This window comes from Adiantum capillus-veneris, chromosome 22 (genome assembly GCF_014529385.1).
Source record: "Adiantum capillus-veneris isolate H3 chromosome 22, ASM1452938v2, whole genome shotgun sequence".
Lineage (NCBI taxonomy): Eukaryota > Viridiplantae > Streptophyta > Polypodiopsida > Polypodiales > Pteridaceae > Adiantum > Adiantum capillus-veneris.
Window position 1 is genome coordinate 27,667,088 of NC_140952.1, and position 20,452 is coordinate 27,687,539.

Genomic DNA, 20,452 nt, shown 5'->3' on the forward strand with positions numbered 1-20,452 from the left:
ATCCTAGATAGATTCGCTCCTCCAAATCTACGATCAGAATGGGAGAAAACCAGACTGTCAGGGGGTCGTACAAAACCTGAGTGCTGCCAAACATCAAAAACCCTCATAGTCATACAAAACCGCTCCCAAGCTGCCAACTCAGCCCCGTGTACCGTGACATGGCCAATCCCATCTGAGGAGTCCTCCAACATGTTGAAGTCCCCCCCAACACACCACTACTCTGCATGCGGCAAAGACTCCACAACCTGAGACCAGAACTCTGCCCGAGCACTTGCCACATTGGGCGCATAAATGTTCAGGAAACCATAAGGCAACCGTGAACCTGCATAGTAATCCACTGAGCTCTGCCTGGTACAATAATACCTCTGCCCACAATGGCCTGCTACAAAGAATCCGCAATAGTCATACATACCCCTCCCTCGATGCCTCTAGGTCCAAATGCAGCTGACCAAAACATCTCATAGGAACCACGCAAAATCTGACCACACCGTCTAATGCGGCTCTCACAAAGATGATGCCTTTGCAGCATAAATGTCAATCTCACCACCCACAAGGCATCTCTGAAGCTCCTGACGCAGCCGACCCCTCTGACACTGAAACTAGGGCCCTCTTAATCCCTGCGCATTCCATGAGATTATCCTCATGGAGTCAGTGAGAGAAAACGGATGCTGCAACAACAGCCAACCTCGCTATCTTGGAGGCCGGTTTGGACGGGGAGTAATCTGCATCCGAACGACCTCTAGACAAGAGCGAAAAAAGTGACTGTCCCGCCGAGGCCCAAGCTGAGCGTGCAGCCTGAAGGGCTATATCCTCTGTCCAAGAATCCTCATGTACAAGAACATAACAAGGAGGGCTCTGAGTGTCAACAAACAAATGCACCACAATGTGCCTACAACCCGCTGCATCCGGAGGCATCACGCTCAACTTGGCAAGAGGCCAAAGTGTCTGCACCAGATCTATCACCCCTAAGTCCCCTGTGTGGTGTGAGAACTCAATAGCCTGAATCTGGAGCCAGTTAAGAACTGTGTGCAGGGTCCACTCTGTGGGATCCCTATCGCACAACGGAAAACAGAAACCCACCGCTGTGTCTAGAGCCTCCATGCCTCTAGCTACAAGAAAGAGGACGTGGACTCAAAAGCAAGCCTCCTCCACGTCAGGAGAAGAGTCACCCAAGAACAATGTGAAGCTGTAGTCAAAGAAGTCCCAACGTCTGCAAATGTCAAAGCTAGTCAAACCTCTAGGGATTGCTGCAAAAGGAGATATCTGCACCAAAAAAGGGGGCCTCAGGTGGGGCAGTCCCTCTCAAGCCACACGGCTTGTAGCAAAAGCACTACCAAGAGATCGCCTCGCGGCAAATGCGTGTCAAGTCCCATGCGTCTGAGGAGGAGTGGAGGAGGGGTAGGGAGATGAGGTTGTGGGCCCCACCGGGGAGAGAGGAGGCAAGGGGACGCGGAGAGGCAACGTCTAAAGGAGGAGGAGGTGGAGGTGGAGGAACTGAAGAGGACAAAGCCTCCTCAGGCGAGTCTTGCTTAAGGGGAGTCAAAAGGGTTCCCTGTCGAAACCCAATGCTGCTGAGCTGCAAAAGGTCGGTCACTAGGGGGAGCAATGGGGCGAGCCCGCCCCTATCGGCGGCGGGCAAGCACCTGCTGCCAACCGTCAGGTGTCTGACCGCTGGTCTCAATCGAGGTTCCAGCCTGTGCGTCCTGTGAATCTGGCTGCTGGGCATGCTCAGCCTTGGGAGGCTGTGCATGCACTGTGGGTCGAGGTCTCCTGCAAGGAGAGGTCTTTTTCAAATGGCCTATCTGTCTGCAAATGAAACACTTATTCAGGAGACCCGAATACTCCACACTCTGTCTAATCTATCCCCCACTCACCCGAGGCAGCAGTACCACCTTGGGGAGGGAGTGTGTGTCTTGAACAAGAACCTGCACAGTAGGTAAACCTGCGGCCTTGGCCACAACTGAAGCTACAGTGCGCGGAGACTCCAAACCTATCCAAAACATGGAACCAATCTTGGGAAGAAGAGGGAGGTACTCTCGCCACAGGCCTGGAAAAGAGACCGAGATCGGCAAGTCTGCCTCCTCCTCGAGCACATCTATAGAGGGATCAAAACCATGGTGCCATCGTCTGAAGTAGGCTCGAGCTGCTCGAATGCCGAGCGGGCTCATCAAAATCACCTTGGCCGTCATCTCTAGAGACTCGAGCTCTATCTGGTAGTACCCTCTCCCAAGGATCTCGACATCGGTGATCTTGTCCACCTCGGAAAGAAGGCGGGCTTGAAGTAGATCCCGAACCTCGCCCCAATTGGGCCGAGTGCCAATGATCTTGCAGATAACCGAAGTGGCTTGCAAATGTTCCACTTCGGCCATCATGCTCGCTTGCTCTTCTGGCGAGAGAGAAAGTCGAAGGGTCGGCTCCACGGTGTCGGGCGACGGGAACTTCTGTAGAGTCCCTTTGAGGTGGAGCAAAAGCCGCCATTCTGTGTCTGCTGCTAGATCGAGAAGGACGAGGGTGACTATAACCGGCCTGTACAACGTAAAGGGCAGTACTATTTCAATTACCTGTTAACTTTACACAGAGCACTGAGAAGGGAAGAGAACACAGTTGCGTCCACCGACTAGAATGTCACTGAGCACACGAGACCGACACCCTGTAGACCCCAATGACTGGCGCCCCTTTCGGTATTTCTTTATTCAAATTAAGGTAGACGATCCGACCACTTCGCACAAGCTTTCACAAAGCTGTCCAAACCTGGCGAGGGCTGAAAACGCAGGTGTTTGACCTAATTTTGGCAACATAACGACGCAAAAACCCCTGTAGGTCAAAAGCACCTGTCTAGGACGGATTCCCTCGCTATCTGGAAGCTTTCTGGTGAGCTGTCACAGTAATTCAGCGTGCTGTAATTCCCTGTTTTTCACTGCCAGGTGCCCAAAAGCCTGTACAAGCATCCCAAGGCTCTCACGAGGCTCCCCCGGTGTTCCCTTGCAGTTTAGGTGCGAAACCCTAAACCTGCAGAAAAACACAGCAAACTGTAATTCGCTGTTTCGGATCGTTTTTAGCGGAGCGAACACGCCTACGCGTGTCCCAAGGGCTCCCGCACGCAATGGGACAGTTCCCCTATGAATTGGACAAGTTTTCACGCGAGAAAACTCTCCAAACTCGCAATCTTTCACGATGGAACTGTGCGTACCTGTGGGGGATTAGCAATTAGCTAATCCGGTTCCTGTTCAAAAGGCTCTTGCCTTGGCAAACGTGCATAAACCCCCAGAACTGTACATGTTCAATTGAGTAGCCCAACTAGTGGGGCATTACCATATGTGCCAAAGGGGAGAGAGAGATGCACAAGAGTAAATCATCGCGCTACATGAGACAGAGGAGAAGACCTGCACCCACTACTCACACACACTGTAGGTCACTTATGAGTCAAATCAGCCTCCTCTCTCAAATTGGGCGCCCCCTCTTGCTGATGGAAGTGGAAAACTTCGCCAGGAGCCGCCATGTGTCCAGTTTGCCCCTTTTGAGTTAATTCTCTAGTTCCCACTGACTTATAAAGTTATAAGTGACTTTCCGAGTGGCCCAGACTTCATTTGGCGCACACAGGCTTCCATACTCATCAGAATTCAGTGCTAATTGGCCCGACCAGTCCCAGACTGACCGACCCAGACTCCCGTTGTGAGAAACCTATTCGGCCGTAGCCGTTTCACACTGGCCATGCAATGTCCACTTGCACCTTTTCAAGGGTTCCGGGGAAAACAAGTAAAAATAAAAATAAATAAAAATATCTAGTACTTATTTACGAAAGGGAACAAGAAAAATACACCTCCTGGTGACAATGACGCGAAACTCCCACAAGGCTAAGAAGACAAACTCCTGCGAGCTACGAAGTGGGATGGGGCGAATGCAAGCGGGAACGCGAGGCAGGGGCAGGCGGGCGGGCGGGCGGGCTGAGGAGCAAGAGCAAGCTGCACGCTGGGCTGGCAGCGGCAGAGCAGGCAGCGAGCAGGGCTGGGCAGCGCGAGGGAGGATTTGTGGGGTGGGGGGGGGCAGAGGGGGGCGATGGCGAGAGAGGGGTGCAGGTGCGTGCGCAGGGGAGGGGGGCGAGGGCAGCAACGAGCCTAGTTCTTTTCTCATTGGTCATTTTTCTAGCTTGAGCATCTTGTATTGATAGACAATCAATCTTCTTATGAAAAGCTACAAAAAAATTTATCTTTGGAGAAATTTAGTCTCACGACCAGGGGTATATGGGAAATTTTGGAAAATTTGAAGGTATTTTTGGAATTTATGACTAAATATTGGGGGTATTTTAAGAAATTTTGAAATTTGAGCAGTACTTTGGGAATTTCCACAAATTAGAGGGGTATTTTAGTAATTTTTCCTTTTTTTTTTTTTTTTCAAGTGCCAAGGGCCCCCCTCTCTATGTCAAGAGAGGTCTATGCTATAGATTGCACAAATCTGGTACAATGGTCTAGATGCAATGGACTTGCCGACAATGTCAACAGCAATGATGCCGACAATGAGGACGGGCTGAAAACTGAACACGCTAGAGCTGAAATGCTGAAATCTGGAAACTCTGATCTGCTGCTGACTACTAACACTGTGTCGCAAGAAGATGAGTACTATTGAGGTTTAAACAGCATGCCCTCTGTCACCTACACATTTTGGGCTATAAATAGACAAGAAAGTAGCGCATATCAGTGCTATCGCTACTATTGTATAAATAGTGCTCCATGCCTAAACCTTGGACGTGTGGCTACTGACAATGTTACTTGACTGATCTAGCTCTACAGATCCTCTAAAAGTTATCCAGTGGGCTTTTCGCCTCGTAAAAAAAGAAGCAACCTGTGCCAGTGCAAAAAACTGATGCATACATGTGCTATCGCTACTATTGCATAAAATAGTGGTCCATGCCAAAACGTTGGAAGTGTGGCTATTGAGAATGTCACTTGACTGATCTAGTTCTACAGGTCCTCTAAAAGTTATCCAGTGGGCTTTTCGCCTCGTAAAAAAAGAAGCAACCTGTGCCAGTGCAAAAAACTGACGCATAAATGTGCAGTCATCACCTGTATCCAGCTGCCATAATTCTCAATAATCGCACAAACCTCTTTACCATTGCAAACCTTTGTTGTGTGTGTAGATTGTGTGTGGCTAACTTAACTGTAACAATGGCAGCCTGTCTATTGTGTCCTCACATACGTCTGTATAAATGATTTTAACAAATACAGATGCAATATACCCACCATTGACAATGACCTACAGACATATGCGCTCATGTAAACTCAATGTGCATGTCCAACCAATAATATACAAGCACCTTTCACTTCAAACAGTTGATACTGTTCATGTTAAACAATGCCAGAGTATGCTACCTGTGGATGTGATTTGACAGAATTGGATGAAATTGCAGCAATGGCCAACCCTTTCTAAGCATGTGAAGAGGAAAAGCACATAAGTTGGCATCAAAATCAATGAAGTGACAATTACAGCACTAGAGAGAACATACCAAGTAATACTCTTTTGCAAAGTCTGAAAATGCTTTCTTCAAATGCACCACATAAGGGCAATGGTTGCATATGAACATAACCTGCAAAATTGTAATGCTTAATAGACTGTTAACGAGAACTCTTCTTCTTGTCTTCATTAGGCTACTCAAAAGTAAGGTTGTGGCTTCTGGCAGCACACGAGCCCATCAACAAATGTGTTGTCAATTTTCTTGACTCACTACATAAGATGACAAAGAAGCCCATCTCCAAGACAAGGTTGTGGCTTTTGGCAGCACATGAGTCCATCGAATGTGGCTCATTTTGTTGAGTCTTGACCCCGCCATAAAATGACAAAGTTCATTTGCAAGACAATCTGAAACCAGAAGAGTAGCACAAGGGAGCTAGGCAATAATTTAGAATGCTGACACACCAAGTCATTTTTAAGACATGCCAAACTTCAGGTTGACCTCTTTCAACAAGATCAATATTTCTCTAGATCAATAATCCCCAAGTCTCCTTCCTCTCTAGGCAATATGATAGTGTCCCAATGAACTCAAAGCATGGTCATCAGCAGAAGCGGAATGGATACTTTGCGTGAAGGTGATGAGCGTGGAGCTGGAGGAGAAGAAGTCTCTACACCAGGAGGATTGTTCCCGATCCTCCCCCATCCCCATCTACGCCACGGATTGCACCAAACCCTATGGAGTCTTTGGTCAAGTCTATGATGGAGATGATGCTACAGCAAGAGGCCCAGCGGGCCGCCATGGACAGAGACCGTGAAGAACGGAGGGCAGTTATGGAGCTTCAGCATGAGCAACCTAGCAAAGCTCAACGCATAGCAGCCAAAGAAAGGAGACCGTCAGAGCGAGAGGCACAGAGGGACCAACGCATGAAAGAGTTGATCCTACAGGTACTCTCCCCGAAGAGCGAGCCACTCAAGGAGGCCGGCGAGTCATCACGTGGCACAAGTAGAGACAACGACTCCAACAATCTAGTCACTGAGAAGTGGACGTTTAGTAAGTATGATGGTAAGATGGATGCTCCTGTGATTCATTCTTGGTTGCATCAATTTAATGCTAACTTGCGACTAACAAGAAAACCACTGACGATAAAGTTTTGACTGCTGCCATGTATCTAACAGGTGATGCCATTGATTGGTATCAAGCTTGGCACGAGTCACAATTGGCTGAGCATCTTAAGCACCTCTAACCGCGTGTGGGAACCACCTCTTATGGCACACTTAATATGGCACACTTCATCTATTAAGTGACTTGGAGCATTTTTAATAAAACGTGGGCTGTAGGGAGCACTGCTCGACCCAGCTTATACATGCTATAAAAGAAGACCAGGGCGCTTGCAGAAGAGGCAGAGGAGCAGAAAGCCTTAGCTGCAAACAAGGTGCCTCTCAAGTACCCCAACAGTTCCAGCGTTTCTGCAAGCCTGCAGCAGCGCCGTCAGCCTCAGCATTTTTCAGCCTTAGCCTCGCAGAACCCACACCCGTACTTCGCAGCAGATCCTCACCGTACTCAGCCCATTGTCATCGGCATCATCAGCATTTTTGCATTCAGCCATAGACTCGCCGCACAAGCACCTTGACCAAGCTTCGTCGTCGCCGTCGTCATCGTTGTCATCAACTTCGCCGCAAGTGAAGTTTTCAGCCATTAAGCACCACTAGCGTTTTCAGATTTTCAGCCCTTAGCCTTGTAGTCGTCGTCGTCATCATCATCGCCGCAGTACCTAGCACTTAGCCTCATAGTATCCACACCCTACCGCAAGCATCTCAGATAGAAACATTGTACCAGATTTGTGCAATCTAAAACAAATACCTCTCTAGCAATAGAGAGGGGGGCCCTTGGAGGGGGTTTGGGACCCCATCTGCTCTCTCTCTCTCTCTCTCTCTCTCTCTCTCTCTCTCCCCAACCCTGCACATCAGCAGGCCTGCCAGTGAGTAAGCACACCCTGCCCGCTTGAGCAGCTGCCCGTCAGTAGCTGCCGGCCCTCAGTAAACCCTGCCGGCCTGAGCTGCCCGTCAGTAGCTGTTGCAGTTATTTTCCTCACGCTCACACCCTCAAAGCGCGATACCCAATGCCGATGGGCTACGCCCTTTGAACCCCCGTGAGATACCCAATGCTGATGGGCTACGCCCTTTGAACCCCCGTGAGCCACACCAAAACCCGACTATTGCAAAAGGAGCCACAAAGGATGAAATGGCCAAGATGGAGGACAAGCTACACGCCACGATCAAGGAGAACAAGAAATTGACAGACTCCGCCATCACCAATATCATTAACCGCCTCTCCAAGCTTGAGAAGGAAGTAGAAGTTTGAACAAAGAGAAAAAAGAATGGGCAAAGGAGAAGCAAACTAAAGAAGAGGAGAAAAGGAAGGAGCTTGAGGAATGGAAGAAGGCCCAAGAAGAATGGAATAAGGAGAAGGAAGAGATGCGTGAGCAAATGGCCATCCTCAAGGCCTCAATCGCATCCCTTACCCCCGAGGAAGGGGAAATCAACAATGAAACAAAGGAGGCCATTAAAGAAGAACTCACTAAAGCCCTCACCGAGAGCTTGGAAGACGAGCTCGAAGCCACGAAGGAGGGATGGGTAGAAGTGGTCAAGAAGAACCTCAAGAGAGAAGCGAAAGAGGACGCCCACAAGTAAGAAGCCCTCCTCATCCACACCACCCTCGAAGAGGAAAGATGCGGCATGCCCGTCGCCTCAACATACGCGTCACCGGCATTGAAGAAGGGAAGGAACACCCCCGAAAAAGATGGCAAAGCCTTATGCACCAATGCACCACACTTGGATACAAAATAGAGGACTCAACCCCCTTCACCAAAGCTTGGCGAGCCGGCAAAGACCACCAAGAAGAGGCATCTTATACTCCAATTCCCATAAAAGGAAGCACGTACCCTTTTCATCCGAAAGAGGGTAATCCTATGAGGTCTCACGCCCCCCCCCCATTTACATAGATGACGACCTCACCAAAATGCAAGTAGAGCATAGAAAAGCATGCATGCCTCGAATCCAACAAGCGTGCAATGAGGGAAAACGAGCCTCCTATCGTGACGGCCGGGTCATCATCGATGGCAAGGCCGTAGCATAGGGACTCGCGGCCTATGGGACACTATACGAGGAGATACACATGGCAATTTGGAACTGCAATGGCTCTCTGTGGACACACCCAGGGAGATTGGAGGAGGTAATGCATGACCGAGACATCATTCTACTCACAGAGACACATGAGAGCTCAAAGAGAGGTCTACCCCGAGTACAAGACTATCAGTGAGAGTCTACACACAGGAAGTGCACACGGCACAACACCTCTCGGGCGCAGTAGCAGTCCTCTATCGCCGCTCACTGCATAGCACGCTACAGATAGTAGCCCGTGACCCAGGAGCATGCTACATGTGGGTACGGGTTAAGCTATTTGAGGAGCACATTCTCTACATTGCCATATGCTACTTCGCACCCAGCGGTTCTAGATTTTCACAGACAGGTGGAGGAGAGACGGATGAGGCTCATACACACGGTGGGGAGGAGGAGGATGATACACATTCACCATATGCATGTCTTAGGGAGGAGATCATGGAGTACTCTAGACTAGGGGAAGTCCTCCTCACGAGAGACTTCAAAGCCAGGACACAGAGTAGACAGTGTGACATTTACAATTTTGACGACCCAGAGCTACTCTCCACCGTGGAGAACACAGAGGCAGAGAGAACTTCTAAAGACACCACCACACCGACACCATACGGGAGACATCTACTCCGCTTGGGATCACAGCACCGTCTCGTTATTTACAACGGGATGGTGCAATGGCCATCATCCGGAGGCCTGACTTGCATACCACCCTCAGTATCCAGCGGAGGTAGCACAGTAGACTACCTCATCGGCTTCTTAGAGGCAGCTCACATCCTTCACCATCCCACCACTACCTATCAGGGCTGACCACGCGTATCTTGCCCTCTCTTTCACTGGCTCACCCATCTCACACACACCACCTACACTCACACCCCACACTACTATACATTTCACACATGAGCTAGCCAGAGTTTACTCATCACATGTCTATGATGGGATCTACACCCTCGACCCGGACACACCACTCTCTACACTCACTAGCCAGCTATCCGCAGTTTTACACACCTCATCCCTCAGTTGCTTTCCACATACTACCCACACTAGTAGACCTCCACCCTTTGAGACAATGCCCCAGAACCGATGATATGATGAGGAGTGCAGGGATCTATACAGACAGCTACGGGCTCGACGAGCCTTGGAGGAGATCACTGAGAGCGAGGTCAGGCGACACATGAAGGCCATCACACGCCGCAAACGGCGGGCCTTCGAAGAGACGCAGGACCTTGAGCTCTACCACCTTCTCATGAGTACAGACTGCACCACCGCATGGAGGATTCTCAGAGAGACACGCCCTACCACCCCCTTGGAGGACCCTGCGATCTGGCATGACTATGCCGAGCGCCTATACCAAATATCTAGGCAGCCACTGATCCCGGAGCCACCCGACCCTCGACTTTTGTCACATCTAGTATGGTGAAGAGGGCTATTCGACGCCTCCAGCATGGCAGCTGAGCAGACCACACTGGATTACAAAGTGAGCACCTCATCTATGTAGTAGACATCCTCTCCCCCTTGATAGCACGTCTCTTCAACCGCGCATTGATTGAGGGACTACCAGAGGAGTGGACCATGCACACCATTGTGCCTATCCACAAATCTGGTGACACCCTGGACCCAGGAAACTATAAGACTATCATGATTGGCCACACATTGGCCAAACTATATGGGGCAGTTTTGGAGGCAGAGCTTAACACATACGCAGAGGCAACAAGGCTACGCGCACCAGGGCAGGTAATCTTTCGACGCACCTTCTCGACCATCAAAAGGTCACTTAAAAATATAAGTGAAAAATGGCTAAAATAGGGAAATTAGGTTTTCTGCACTGTAAAATGCTCCTAATTGAATCTGATGGTAATGTTGATGATCATGCTGTGTGCAACCAAAGGATATGCATCTTTCTAAGTGTCTGGACATGCACAGTCTGCGAACAGAGTCACAAAGGTACCAGAACACTTCCTAGGCTAGACTGATTCAACCCTTGTCATGAAGTAGCTTGTCCACATGCACATAGGGTTAAATGTGCACGTGACATCCCCTTCTTTTTAAAGTGAGGTACTGGTACCGATCTGCATGGCTTCCTTGTAGGCTGTCAACATCTAGAAATAATCTTTGAAAAACTCTTCATCAACCCACACTGCTTCATGGGTTCCTCGATCCTTGAACTTCAAAAAGTATTGTCTCACTTGCTTCTTTGAACTATGGCGAAACCGATGCAGCAACACTTCCTCCGACTCTATGACTTTAGCTTCATCGATGATCTCCGGTTCTTCTTCTTTCAAAATGTCCTTTGGTGGTGTTCCCTGAAACACTTTCAACCAAGAAACATGGAAAACGTTGTGCATTGACCATGAGTTAGGCAATGGCAATTTCATTGAAACCTCAGTTATATTTTTAATGACAAGAAATGGACCATACATTCGAAAAGACAACTTTGGACACTTCTTTCTAACTTGCTTAATACGTTGCTTCATGATTCGTAAATACACCCAATCCCCTTCCTTAATCGAAACTTCCTGCCGATGCTTATTAGCCTGCCGTGAGTAAGACTCCTGAGCCTTGCTTAGCCGAATCTTCACACTCTCAGAAATCTCATCCAACGACTGACTTTTAGCATTGGCATCAAGCACTTGACTGACCGAGCGAGTCAAAAGTGACTGGAACGGACGGCCAAAAGCTGCCTCATACGGAGTTAGACCAATGGCACAGGAAAAAGAGTCATTCAAAATAGCCTGAATCAATGGGAGATAGAGCTCCTAGTGAGACTGTTGATCATGCACATATGACTTTAAAACATCAAAAGCCAACTGATTGTAAATCTCTGTCTGACCACATAACTGTGGATGAAAAGGCGACGAAAAATTCAACACAGTGCCAAAATTTTCAAAGAGTGCGCGCCAAAAATTGGACATGAACTTAACATCCCTATCTGTAACAATCGATTTTGGCAAACCACAAAGGAGGTACAATGCTTGATGAATTGGCCTTACAAGGAATTAACATGCAAAACTTGCAGAAACGATCAACAAGAGGCCTTGTTGCTTACCCCGAAGAGCTTTTACCTTTTGACATATAGTGCATTGTGCGACATAACAAAACACATCTTTTCGCATTTTAGGCCAATACAAGAATCTTTCTATTTTTTCCAAAGTGGTGTTCATTCCCCTGTGCCCACCCGTGAGAGAATCATGCGTATCATGCAATATGGTTGGCCCGAGAGAGGGCAACACACATAGACGTTGACAAAAATACAACAAACCATCACGAATGAGATAGTTGCTTGGCCCTTGGGAAGCAAGAGCCTGCAACCATTGCTTACCAAACTCGGAATCTGCATACTGGTTCTTCATGCTATCGAAAGACACATCCTGAAGTGAAACTGTGGATCATGACTCGAGCCAAAATCTGTTCTTTGCGACTTAACGCATCTACAACAGGGTTAGCTTTTCCAGGCACATACTCAATCAAACCTCCAAATTGCTCAAAACTTCTTCTTCTGTTACTTGTTCTTCTTAGGGTTTAGGCCCCTCGGCCGGCATCTGTAAGTTGGCTCGATTCTTTAGGCTTTGACACATCAGCAGCTTGTTACATCTCCCCTTCTTGAAAGAGAGTAATCGTCCGCGATTACAACATATCTACTGATAGCCGTTTTTTCGGCTCTTTGTAATTGCCACAGTGAGTTACCTCACCCTACCAAAATCACCCAAACACTGTGGCTATCCCTACCATTTCACTGTACATAGGCGTGCGTGAGTCACGGGACTTTTCCCATATCTTCTTAAAAAACCCTCAATTAGCTAGTCATTGGGCTAGTTGAGCCAAAAAAAATAAAAAAAATAAAAATTATAAGTATATTATGGCCCATTTGTGTGTAAATATTTCATTGTATATAGGGCCTAAATAAAAGGGGAGCCATAAGCAAGAGCACTATGCTATAGCTTGAGAAGCCAAGCTCAACCTCTCTAGAAGGAGCTCTTGAGTGGAAGCTCATTGTCTTATGCATGTGCATGTGTTGTAATAGGGGATTAGCAAGGGAACTCTATGCCATTGTAAGAGAGAGAGTGATCATTCAATTGAGAGTAGGAAATCTATCATTTCTCCTACTAGTGTAAGCCCAAAATTTGCTGAATCAAGGAGGGTGGATTTGGACTAAGCTTGGATATTTTGTCTCCCTTCCAACGTGAAGTAATGGACAACAATAATGCGTAAGTGTCTTGGTGTTTTTTGTTAAGTTCTTGATAGCTTGTCTCTAGTGTTGTCATCAATCTAGCCATAAATCCCACATACTGTAAGAGGACGACAGGGTGGAGAGGACTCCCCTGGCTTTAAGACAGTGATTGGGGTGGCTTTTCTTGTGATGTGTTGTGGTGAAATTTACGCAAGCTATGTTGAACAATTACTAATTTCACTTTGATTTGTCATGACAGATTTGTAAGAAGGTATTAATGCAACAAGCACCCCCTCCCCCTTTCTCTCTCTTTCTTAAATATATAGTTGTGTTTGCTTGATCATTGCCGATACGTTTCAAAGCAGCCCGAGCACTCTCTCTCTCTCTCTCTCTCTCTCTCTCTCTCTCTCTCTCTCTCTCTCTCTCTCTCTCTCGTGTTTTAGTGTGTGAGAGTGTTCCATTGGTGTTAGGGTTAGTGTAAATTCCTTGCTTGTTTGTGGGTTGCTCTAACGATTCTCCTCTTTTGCGTCCTAGTTTGCTCTTAAACTAGGTGGTGCCCCTTGTGTAGTTGGGATTTGGCTGTGGGTTTGTTGTTTTGGTTTGTGTTGTGTTGTGCCCCAGCCCCATTGAGCAGCACGGGAGCCTTGAAGGGTGTCTAGAGGTTGCTCTTCTTGTTGCCCGCCCCGGACCGCCTCAAATTGGTGCCCCCGCAGAGGACAGGCTTGTGTATGTTTTGTGAAGGCTCAACCTTTAGCATAATCAAGTAGCTTGCATGAATCACAAGAATTTGTATGATCCCTTCATTCCCATTGCAAGGCAAAAGGTACACATAATTGTTAGTACTAAGTTGCAATTTCAACGTGTCATTCGTAGAATTTTAGGTCCTCTTAGGTTGGCCGAGATAAACGCTTCAGTAAATCCTTTTATTTTGCCTCTCATTAGGTACGACCTTAGTTTGGACGTCTATATTTTTGTTTTGTTTTAAGCATTAGGTCATGCATAGACCATGGATAATGGCCCAGGAATAGAGGTTTTCCCCTTCCATTTCACTCCACACATTAGAATAAACATTGCAATTAGTAGGAAAATCCATTTTCAACAACGTATGGTGTTCATGTTTGGTGCCCAAAGAGTAGGAGAAATTCTTGCATCACCAAACCCTGTCATTCTACCTCTCATCAACTACCACACTTCTTTTGATGTACATGTGTTCATTTTATTTTAAAATGAAGTGCAGCTTGGCAAAATAGTGTGTATGTTTGTTTTTTCTTTGTCCAAGTTGTTACAAGAAACAAAAAACGATCATTTGTTCTAACTGGGAATGTGTGTGCAGTGAGAGTTCAATCCTTAGAGATCTAGCTCTATTACCAATTGAGTTGCAGGAGCAAGTAGTAAGGCGTCTCCCTCATAACAAGAGGGTGGTGAAGTTAAGACGGAAGGTCCTACGCGTGGATTCTATTTTCCTCTTGTTGTTGGGCACTAAGAAAGACCGCGCATTCATCCAACTAGTGTGTGCCCTAAGATTGGTAAATAGAGTGAAATTTGGCGTTTGGCGAGTGCATTTCACCATTGAGGAAGACTCTTCAAGAAACTTGCGACCAGAGTTCATGCTTCATAGACTCACATTTGGTGAATTTTTCCCTCATTTGCGTCTTATTAATAGTCTTCCTTTCGCTTTCAACAAAGGAGATAGGGAGCTATTCAGAGCTTGTCTTAATAAAGAGAGCATAGAGAAGATTGCAAATTTGTATAAATTCTCATCCTTCTCTACTTTCTATGACACTTTGTTCATAGAGACATTGTAAATCTCTTTATGCTTTTGAATGATTTAACCATAATCCTAAGGAGTTTTTGTCCAGGAATTTTGTAGCACAAGTGGAGTCTTTAAATCTTGCAAACTTGATTGGACTTGATGAGGATGTTCTTTATGAAATTGTGAGAAGGTTGCCTCACTCCGACTGTGTGGAACTCGAAGGAAAGGAGCTCCTAGTCAATTGCTACTTTCTCACGGCCTTCGACGAGCATGAAGATCTAGTTTTTATACAAACCGCTTGTGCGTTGGGAATTGTAGAACAAGTGCAATTTATCACTTGGGACGTGGTTGCTCTTTTGGATCCAGAAAATGAAGTTCTAGAGATTTCTGTTTATCGCCTTAGCTTTGAAGAATTTCAACCCTTCTTAGAGCTCATCAATAGTCTACCTTTTTGTTTTGATCAAACAAATCGAGACCTCATTGAAGCTTGGATAGCTGAAGAAGAAAACCTAGAGTGGTATTTTCTTACTTCTTCATTTGCAGGCGAGTGGTTCTAAATCTCTATTGTATCCCTTATTGTAACTCGTGTTGTAATCTTTCATAATAATGGAGAGCCAACGCCAAATGTCTGGATATCCTCTTTTCTTTGGAGAGCCTGGAGAGGATGCAGAATTATTTTTAGCAAATTTCAAGATGTCTTGCCGTATCAAGAGGATAGTAACCGATCAAGAATGTGTAGAAATGTTTGAGGTGGTCCTTAGGAAAGATGCTAGTACTTGGTTTGACTCTTTGCCTGAGGAAGTTAAGAGGAATTACACAGAAGTTTTGAATCGTTTTAAGAGATACTTCTTTGATCCCCAAAACACTCAAAAACTATGGCAAGACATTGTTTCTCATAAGCAAAAAGACTTAGATGACTACTACTTGTACAAGCAAGAGTTTCTACGTCTTTGGGCTCTATGGATACGAAATGTTGCTAACCCTGGTGATGGTGCAGAATTTTTAAAGAAGGAGAGGTTCATAACCGGACTCTTTCCTGACCTTAAAGTAAAAGTTGAGGCGGGTGCACCTACTACTTTTGATGCAGCTGAAACTAGGGCTGCTGAGAAGTATAGGAAACTCAAGTGCTTAAGGGGAGAGGTTCCAATAGAAGGTCTTAGACCCAAAGGTAAGTCACAAGCATCAACATCTAGGGAGCTTCCTGAGGTAACGGCTGAAGTGATTGAGAAGTTAAATGAATCTTTAAGCAGCCTGTCAATTCACCTTGCACAAGCTGTAGGTCCAAAGGGACAAGCAAAGAAGTCAGAAGAGAGAGAGCCACGAACTAGGAGAGTCTTGCAATGTTGGAATTGCGGAGAGTCTCGACATGGGATGTATAATTGTCCTTGGCCCCGTGGAGAGCCAGGGAGACCTAACTTGAATTACCCAGTAATGAATGCAGGAGAAGGAGCTGGTCAACAACCAAGGCTTCTACAAAGGCCAAATGGACCAAGACCACCTCCACAAGGGGTAGAAGGAGTTCCACCTTTGCCAGATCTAAATGTGCATGTGGTAGAGGTGACAAACTCAAATGAGGTTGACATGGAAGCAAATGGCATTAAGCGTGGCCGAGGAAAAGGTAAAGAGAAAGAGGGTGTCCCATCACAGAGTGACCATGGACAAGGCAAGAAGGCAAAGGAGACCAAGGAAGCTAAGAGGACTCGACGTCATATCAATCTCCAAGACTTCCCTCTTGGACATGGTATGGCTCCATACAACCTGTTGGAAGACATGCGAGGTAAGGGTCCTGATATCTCATGGCCTCAGTTTCTTGCATTATGCCCACAAGTTAGGAGGGATTTAACAAAGGCAGTTAGCACTAGGAGAAAGGTAAAAGAGAGTTTTCCTGTTGTAAAAATTGCACATGCTGAAATGAACGAGGATATTACACCTGTGCTAGATTGTTACATAAAAGGAAGATTGGTTAGGAAAGGTCTAGTGGATGGGGGTGCACAAATTTGCATCATGACAGAAGGGCTCATGCAAAGACTAGGCATGCACATCCATGAGACACCTGAAATCAAAGTGAAAATGGCAAACAATAGCAAGGCTAGGTGCGTAGGCATTTGTAAAAATGTTTTTGTGGAGGCCTTTGGCATTAAGAAGGCAGTGGATTTTTATGTTATGTCGACCAAGGGAAGTGGTTATCCATTTATCCTAGGAAGACCATGGCTAATGAAAATGCGAGCTTTGCAGGATTGGGAGAGTGGGAAATTAATTTGCAGGAATGACAATCATAAGAAGGTTGTCTTTGACATGAAGGAGCAACGCCAAGAGGAGCTCCATGAAGAATCATCTCAAAGTGAGACGGGAGAAGGTTTGACCGATAGCACTTCAGAAGAAGAAAGTAGCAGCAGCATTACTGAAGAGGAGTCTTCCATCGAAGTCATGGGGGTAAGGTTTAAGCCAAGCAACCAAGAGACCTCTTGTCGAGGTTTGGAAGAGGTAGGTTCCCAAGAGAACCAAAAGGTGGAAGATGAAGGAATGTTAGAAGGTATGTTCTCTACAACACTTACAAAGGATGAAAGAGAGGATTTCAAATATGTGCTAAGGAAATTTCCGAGGCTTTTTGCTAAAGACTACACCGATGTGCGTGGAGTAGATGTTGTTCAACACAAGATTGAGTTGAAGCCAGAGGCCACACCTAAGGCTCAAAAGCTACGAAGGCTAGGAGTCATTAAGGAGCAGGCTCTACTCAAGGAGGTAAGAAAGCTTCTAGCAGCAGGTTTCATTTATCCAGTGGAGAATTCAGAGTGGGTCTCTCATGTTGTTGTCACTCCTAAGAAAAATGGCAAGTGGAGGGTGTGTGTGGATTACCGTCCCCTCAATGAGGCAACAAAAAGAGATCACTTTCCCCTCCCATTCCAGGATGAGATACTAAATGAGGTAGCTGGTCACGAGAAGTACACTGTGTGCGATGGTTACTCAGGTTACTTTCAAATAGGGATTGCATTGGAGGATCAATTGAAAACAACCTTTATCACTCCTTGGGGTTGTTATGCTTTTAGAGTCATGCCATTTGGTCTGACAAATGCTCCTGCAACATTCCAACGTTTCATGAATATGGTGTTTCAAGCATTCTTTGGAAAGTCAATTAGGGTGTTCATTGATGATTTCTGTATTTATAGCTCAAAATCATTGCATCTACAAAGGGTAGAAGAAGGTTTAAAGAAGCTCTACGACATGGGAGGTCAACTCAACCCCGATAAGTGCCATATAGGTGAGGATGAAGTGATCTTGCTCGGTCACAAGGTTTCCTATAAAGGCATTGAGGTGGATCCTTCAAAGGCAAAGGCTCTTATTGAGCTCCCATCACCGAAGAGTCTTAAGGAGGTCATCTCTTTCATTCAGAAGGTGAAGTATATGTCACGCTTCATTCACTTAGCCTCGGAGTTGCTTCATCCTTTGCAAAAGTTGACACAACAAGTAGAATTTGCATGGTCTGATGAGCTTGAAGAGTATTTTTGTAACATTAAAGTCATTTTGTCAGAGCTACCAACACTCATGCCTCCTTGTTGGGAGTACACATTCTTTGTTAGCTCTAGTGTTGGAAGGGAAACAATTGGTGCTGTGTTGCTACAACAAGATCCCCACAGTACAAGGATGCGACCCATCTACTTTGCTAGTAGGGTCATGAATGCTTTGGAGAGAGACTACACAGAAGCAGAACTCATGATGCTTTCTCTCATGTTTGCGCTGAGAAAGTTTAGATCCTACCTGCTACCAAAACCTTTTGTAATTCTCACTGCTGAGAATTTGTTCCCTTGGGTGTCATCTCAAATGAATCTTAGTACTAGGATCTCAAAGTGGATTATGGAGTTGCAAGAGTTTCAATACTCTTTCAAGGTAGAAGATAGTATGCGTGCACAATTGGCAGGGATTCTCACTTATAGGGTGCATGAAAAGGAGATTAAGGTGCCTGAAGTAAAGACCCTACCATTGCCACCACCAAAAAGTATTCCTAATGCTTTTACCTTGTTCTTTGATGGAGCTTTTCGTCGAGCCACAGGAAAAGCAGGGGGAGGGCTAGTGTTGCTCAACCCAAGTGGAGAGGTGGTCATGAAAGAGAAGTTCAATCTACCAAGTTCAGCTAGCAACAATGAAGCAGAATACGACACACTAATTCATGGTTTGAAGATGTGCATTGGCCAAGGGATACAACGCCTCATGGTAAAGGGAGATGCACTTCTCATTGTTAAACAGATTTTAGGTATTTGGGCATGCAAGAATGAAAGCTTACGGACAAAAGTTCATGCCATTCGTAGATTGTTTAATCAATTTGAAGAAGTGCAACTATATCATATTCCTAGGAAACAGAATGAAGATGCCGATTTACTTGCACAGCAAGTAGTTACATGTGTTGAGAAAGAAGTGCAGGTCATCATGGTGGTAGCAACTGTCAAGCAACCGAGATACCAGGGATTGGAGTCATTGACTCCCATTATTAGCTACATTTTGGAGGGCGAGTTTCCACAAGACTTCACGAAGGCTCAGAAGAGGAGACTCATGAAGAAGGCAAGCGCATATCTCTTCCTAGAAGGCTCCCTCTATCAAAGAGGGAGGGATCAAGTATGCAGAAGAGTACCAACTATTGAGGAAATTCCAGCCATTCTAAAAGGTTTGCATGAAGAACCATGTGGTGGTCATTTTGCCCAAGAATTAACTGTGAAGAAGATTTTGCTTGCGGGGTATGTTTGGCCAAGTCTGCATGTGGATGTCCAACATTGGTGTAAAAGTTGTCACAATTGTCAGGTAAATGGAAATAGAAGATTGGTTTATGGTCCAAGGCAAATCGTGCTTGCAAATGGACCGTTTGAAAAGTGGGGCATTGATGCTATGGGTCCTCTGCCTAGGACAAAAAATGGTAAACTCTACATTCTAGTGGCTGTAGACTATATGACTAGGTGGGTGGAAGCACAAAGTGTGGCAAAGGTAAATGAGAGGACAGTGAGCAAATTCGTCTACACTCACATTTGTTGTAGATTTGGCACACCTTTGGAGATTGTTTCTGATAATGGTCCAGGGTTTAGAAAGGGATTGCTCACAGAAGTCTGTGAAGAACTTTGCATTCTACATCGTCATTGTACACCCTACTATCCCCAATCAAATGGTTTGGTAGAAAAAGCTAATGGTGTCATTGCAGGCATCATTAGAAAGATGGTGAAAAACAAGACAAAGTTGTGGGATGACTTCTTGGATGGTGCCTTGTGGGCGTATCGAACCACATATAGGAAAGCCACGGAGTTTACACCATTTCACTTGGTCTATGGTCAAGAGGCTTTACAACCAATTGAGCTAAACATTCCAACAATGCGACTTCATGGCAAATCAGCACAAGATGATCAAGAAGCATGGATGGATCGACTTCTTACCTTAGCTGAGCTTGAGTGGAAAAGAGAAGCAGCATACGAGTGCTATAAGAGGAAAGCCACACAGACAAAGGAGAAGCTTGACAAGAAACTGAAGGACAAAGGCATCAATGAAGGAGATCTTGTGCTAAGGTATGACAATCGACTCGATAATCGTTTTGATGCCAAATTTGAAACAAGATGGCAAGGGCCATACATAATCAAGAAGGCTTTCAATTCAAGTTACTATCAGCTTATGGACTTGAATGGTAAAGAGCACTCCAGGAAAGTAAACGGGTATCGCCTGAAGCCCTATTTGAGTCGCCTTCTACCAAAGGATCTACCAAAGATCTGTCAAAAGGCCACAGTCTCATGTAAGTATTGTTACATGAAGCATGAGTCTAACTCTAGCCAAAATTCTGAGGGGCCAAACAATAAAAATCTCGTCAAGGACTCTGAAGCACTCTCTTTGGAAAAGATGCTCTATGATGGTACATGAATATACCATCATCCAGGGAGAGGGCTAAT

General features: G+C 46.0%; 1 protein-coding gene across 1 annotated transcript in view; it reads right to left on the bottom strand.

The window, feature by feature from the left end:
* Positions 1 to 20,452, bottom strand: part of LOC147429075 (uncharacterized) — a 117,260-nt gene that overhangs the window by 52,050 nt on the left and 44,758 nt on the right. Inside the window, exons 3-4 of the mRNA XM_086495439.1 lie at positions 5,501 to 5,581; positions 5,367 to 5,420 (exon numbers count right to left, since the gene is read on the bottom strand). Of these exons, the coding sequence (XP_086351565.1) occupies positions 5,367 to 5,420; positions 5,501 to 5,581 (135 nt within the window). The remainder of the gene's footprint in view (positions 1 to 5,366; positions 5,421 to 5,500; positions 5,582 to 20,452) is intronic.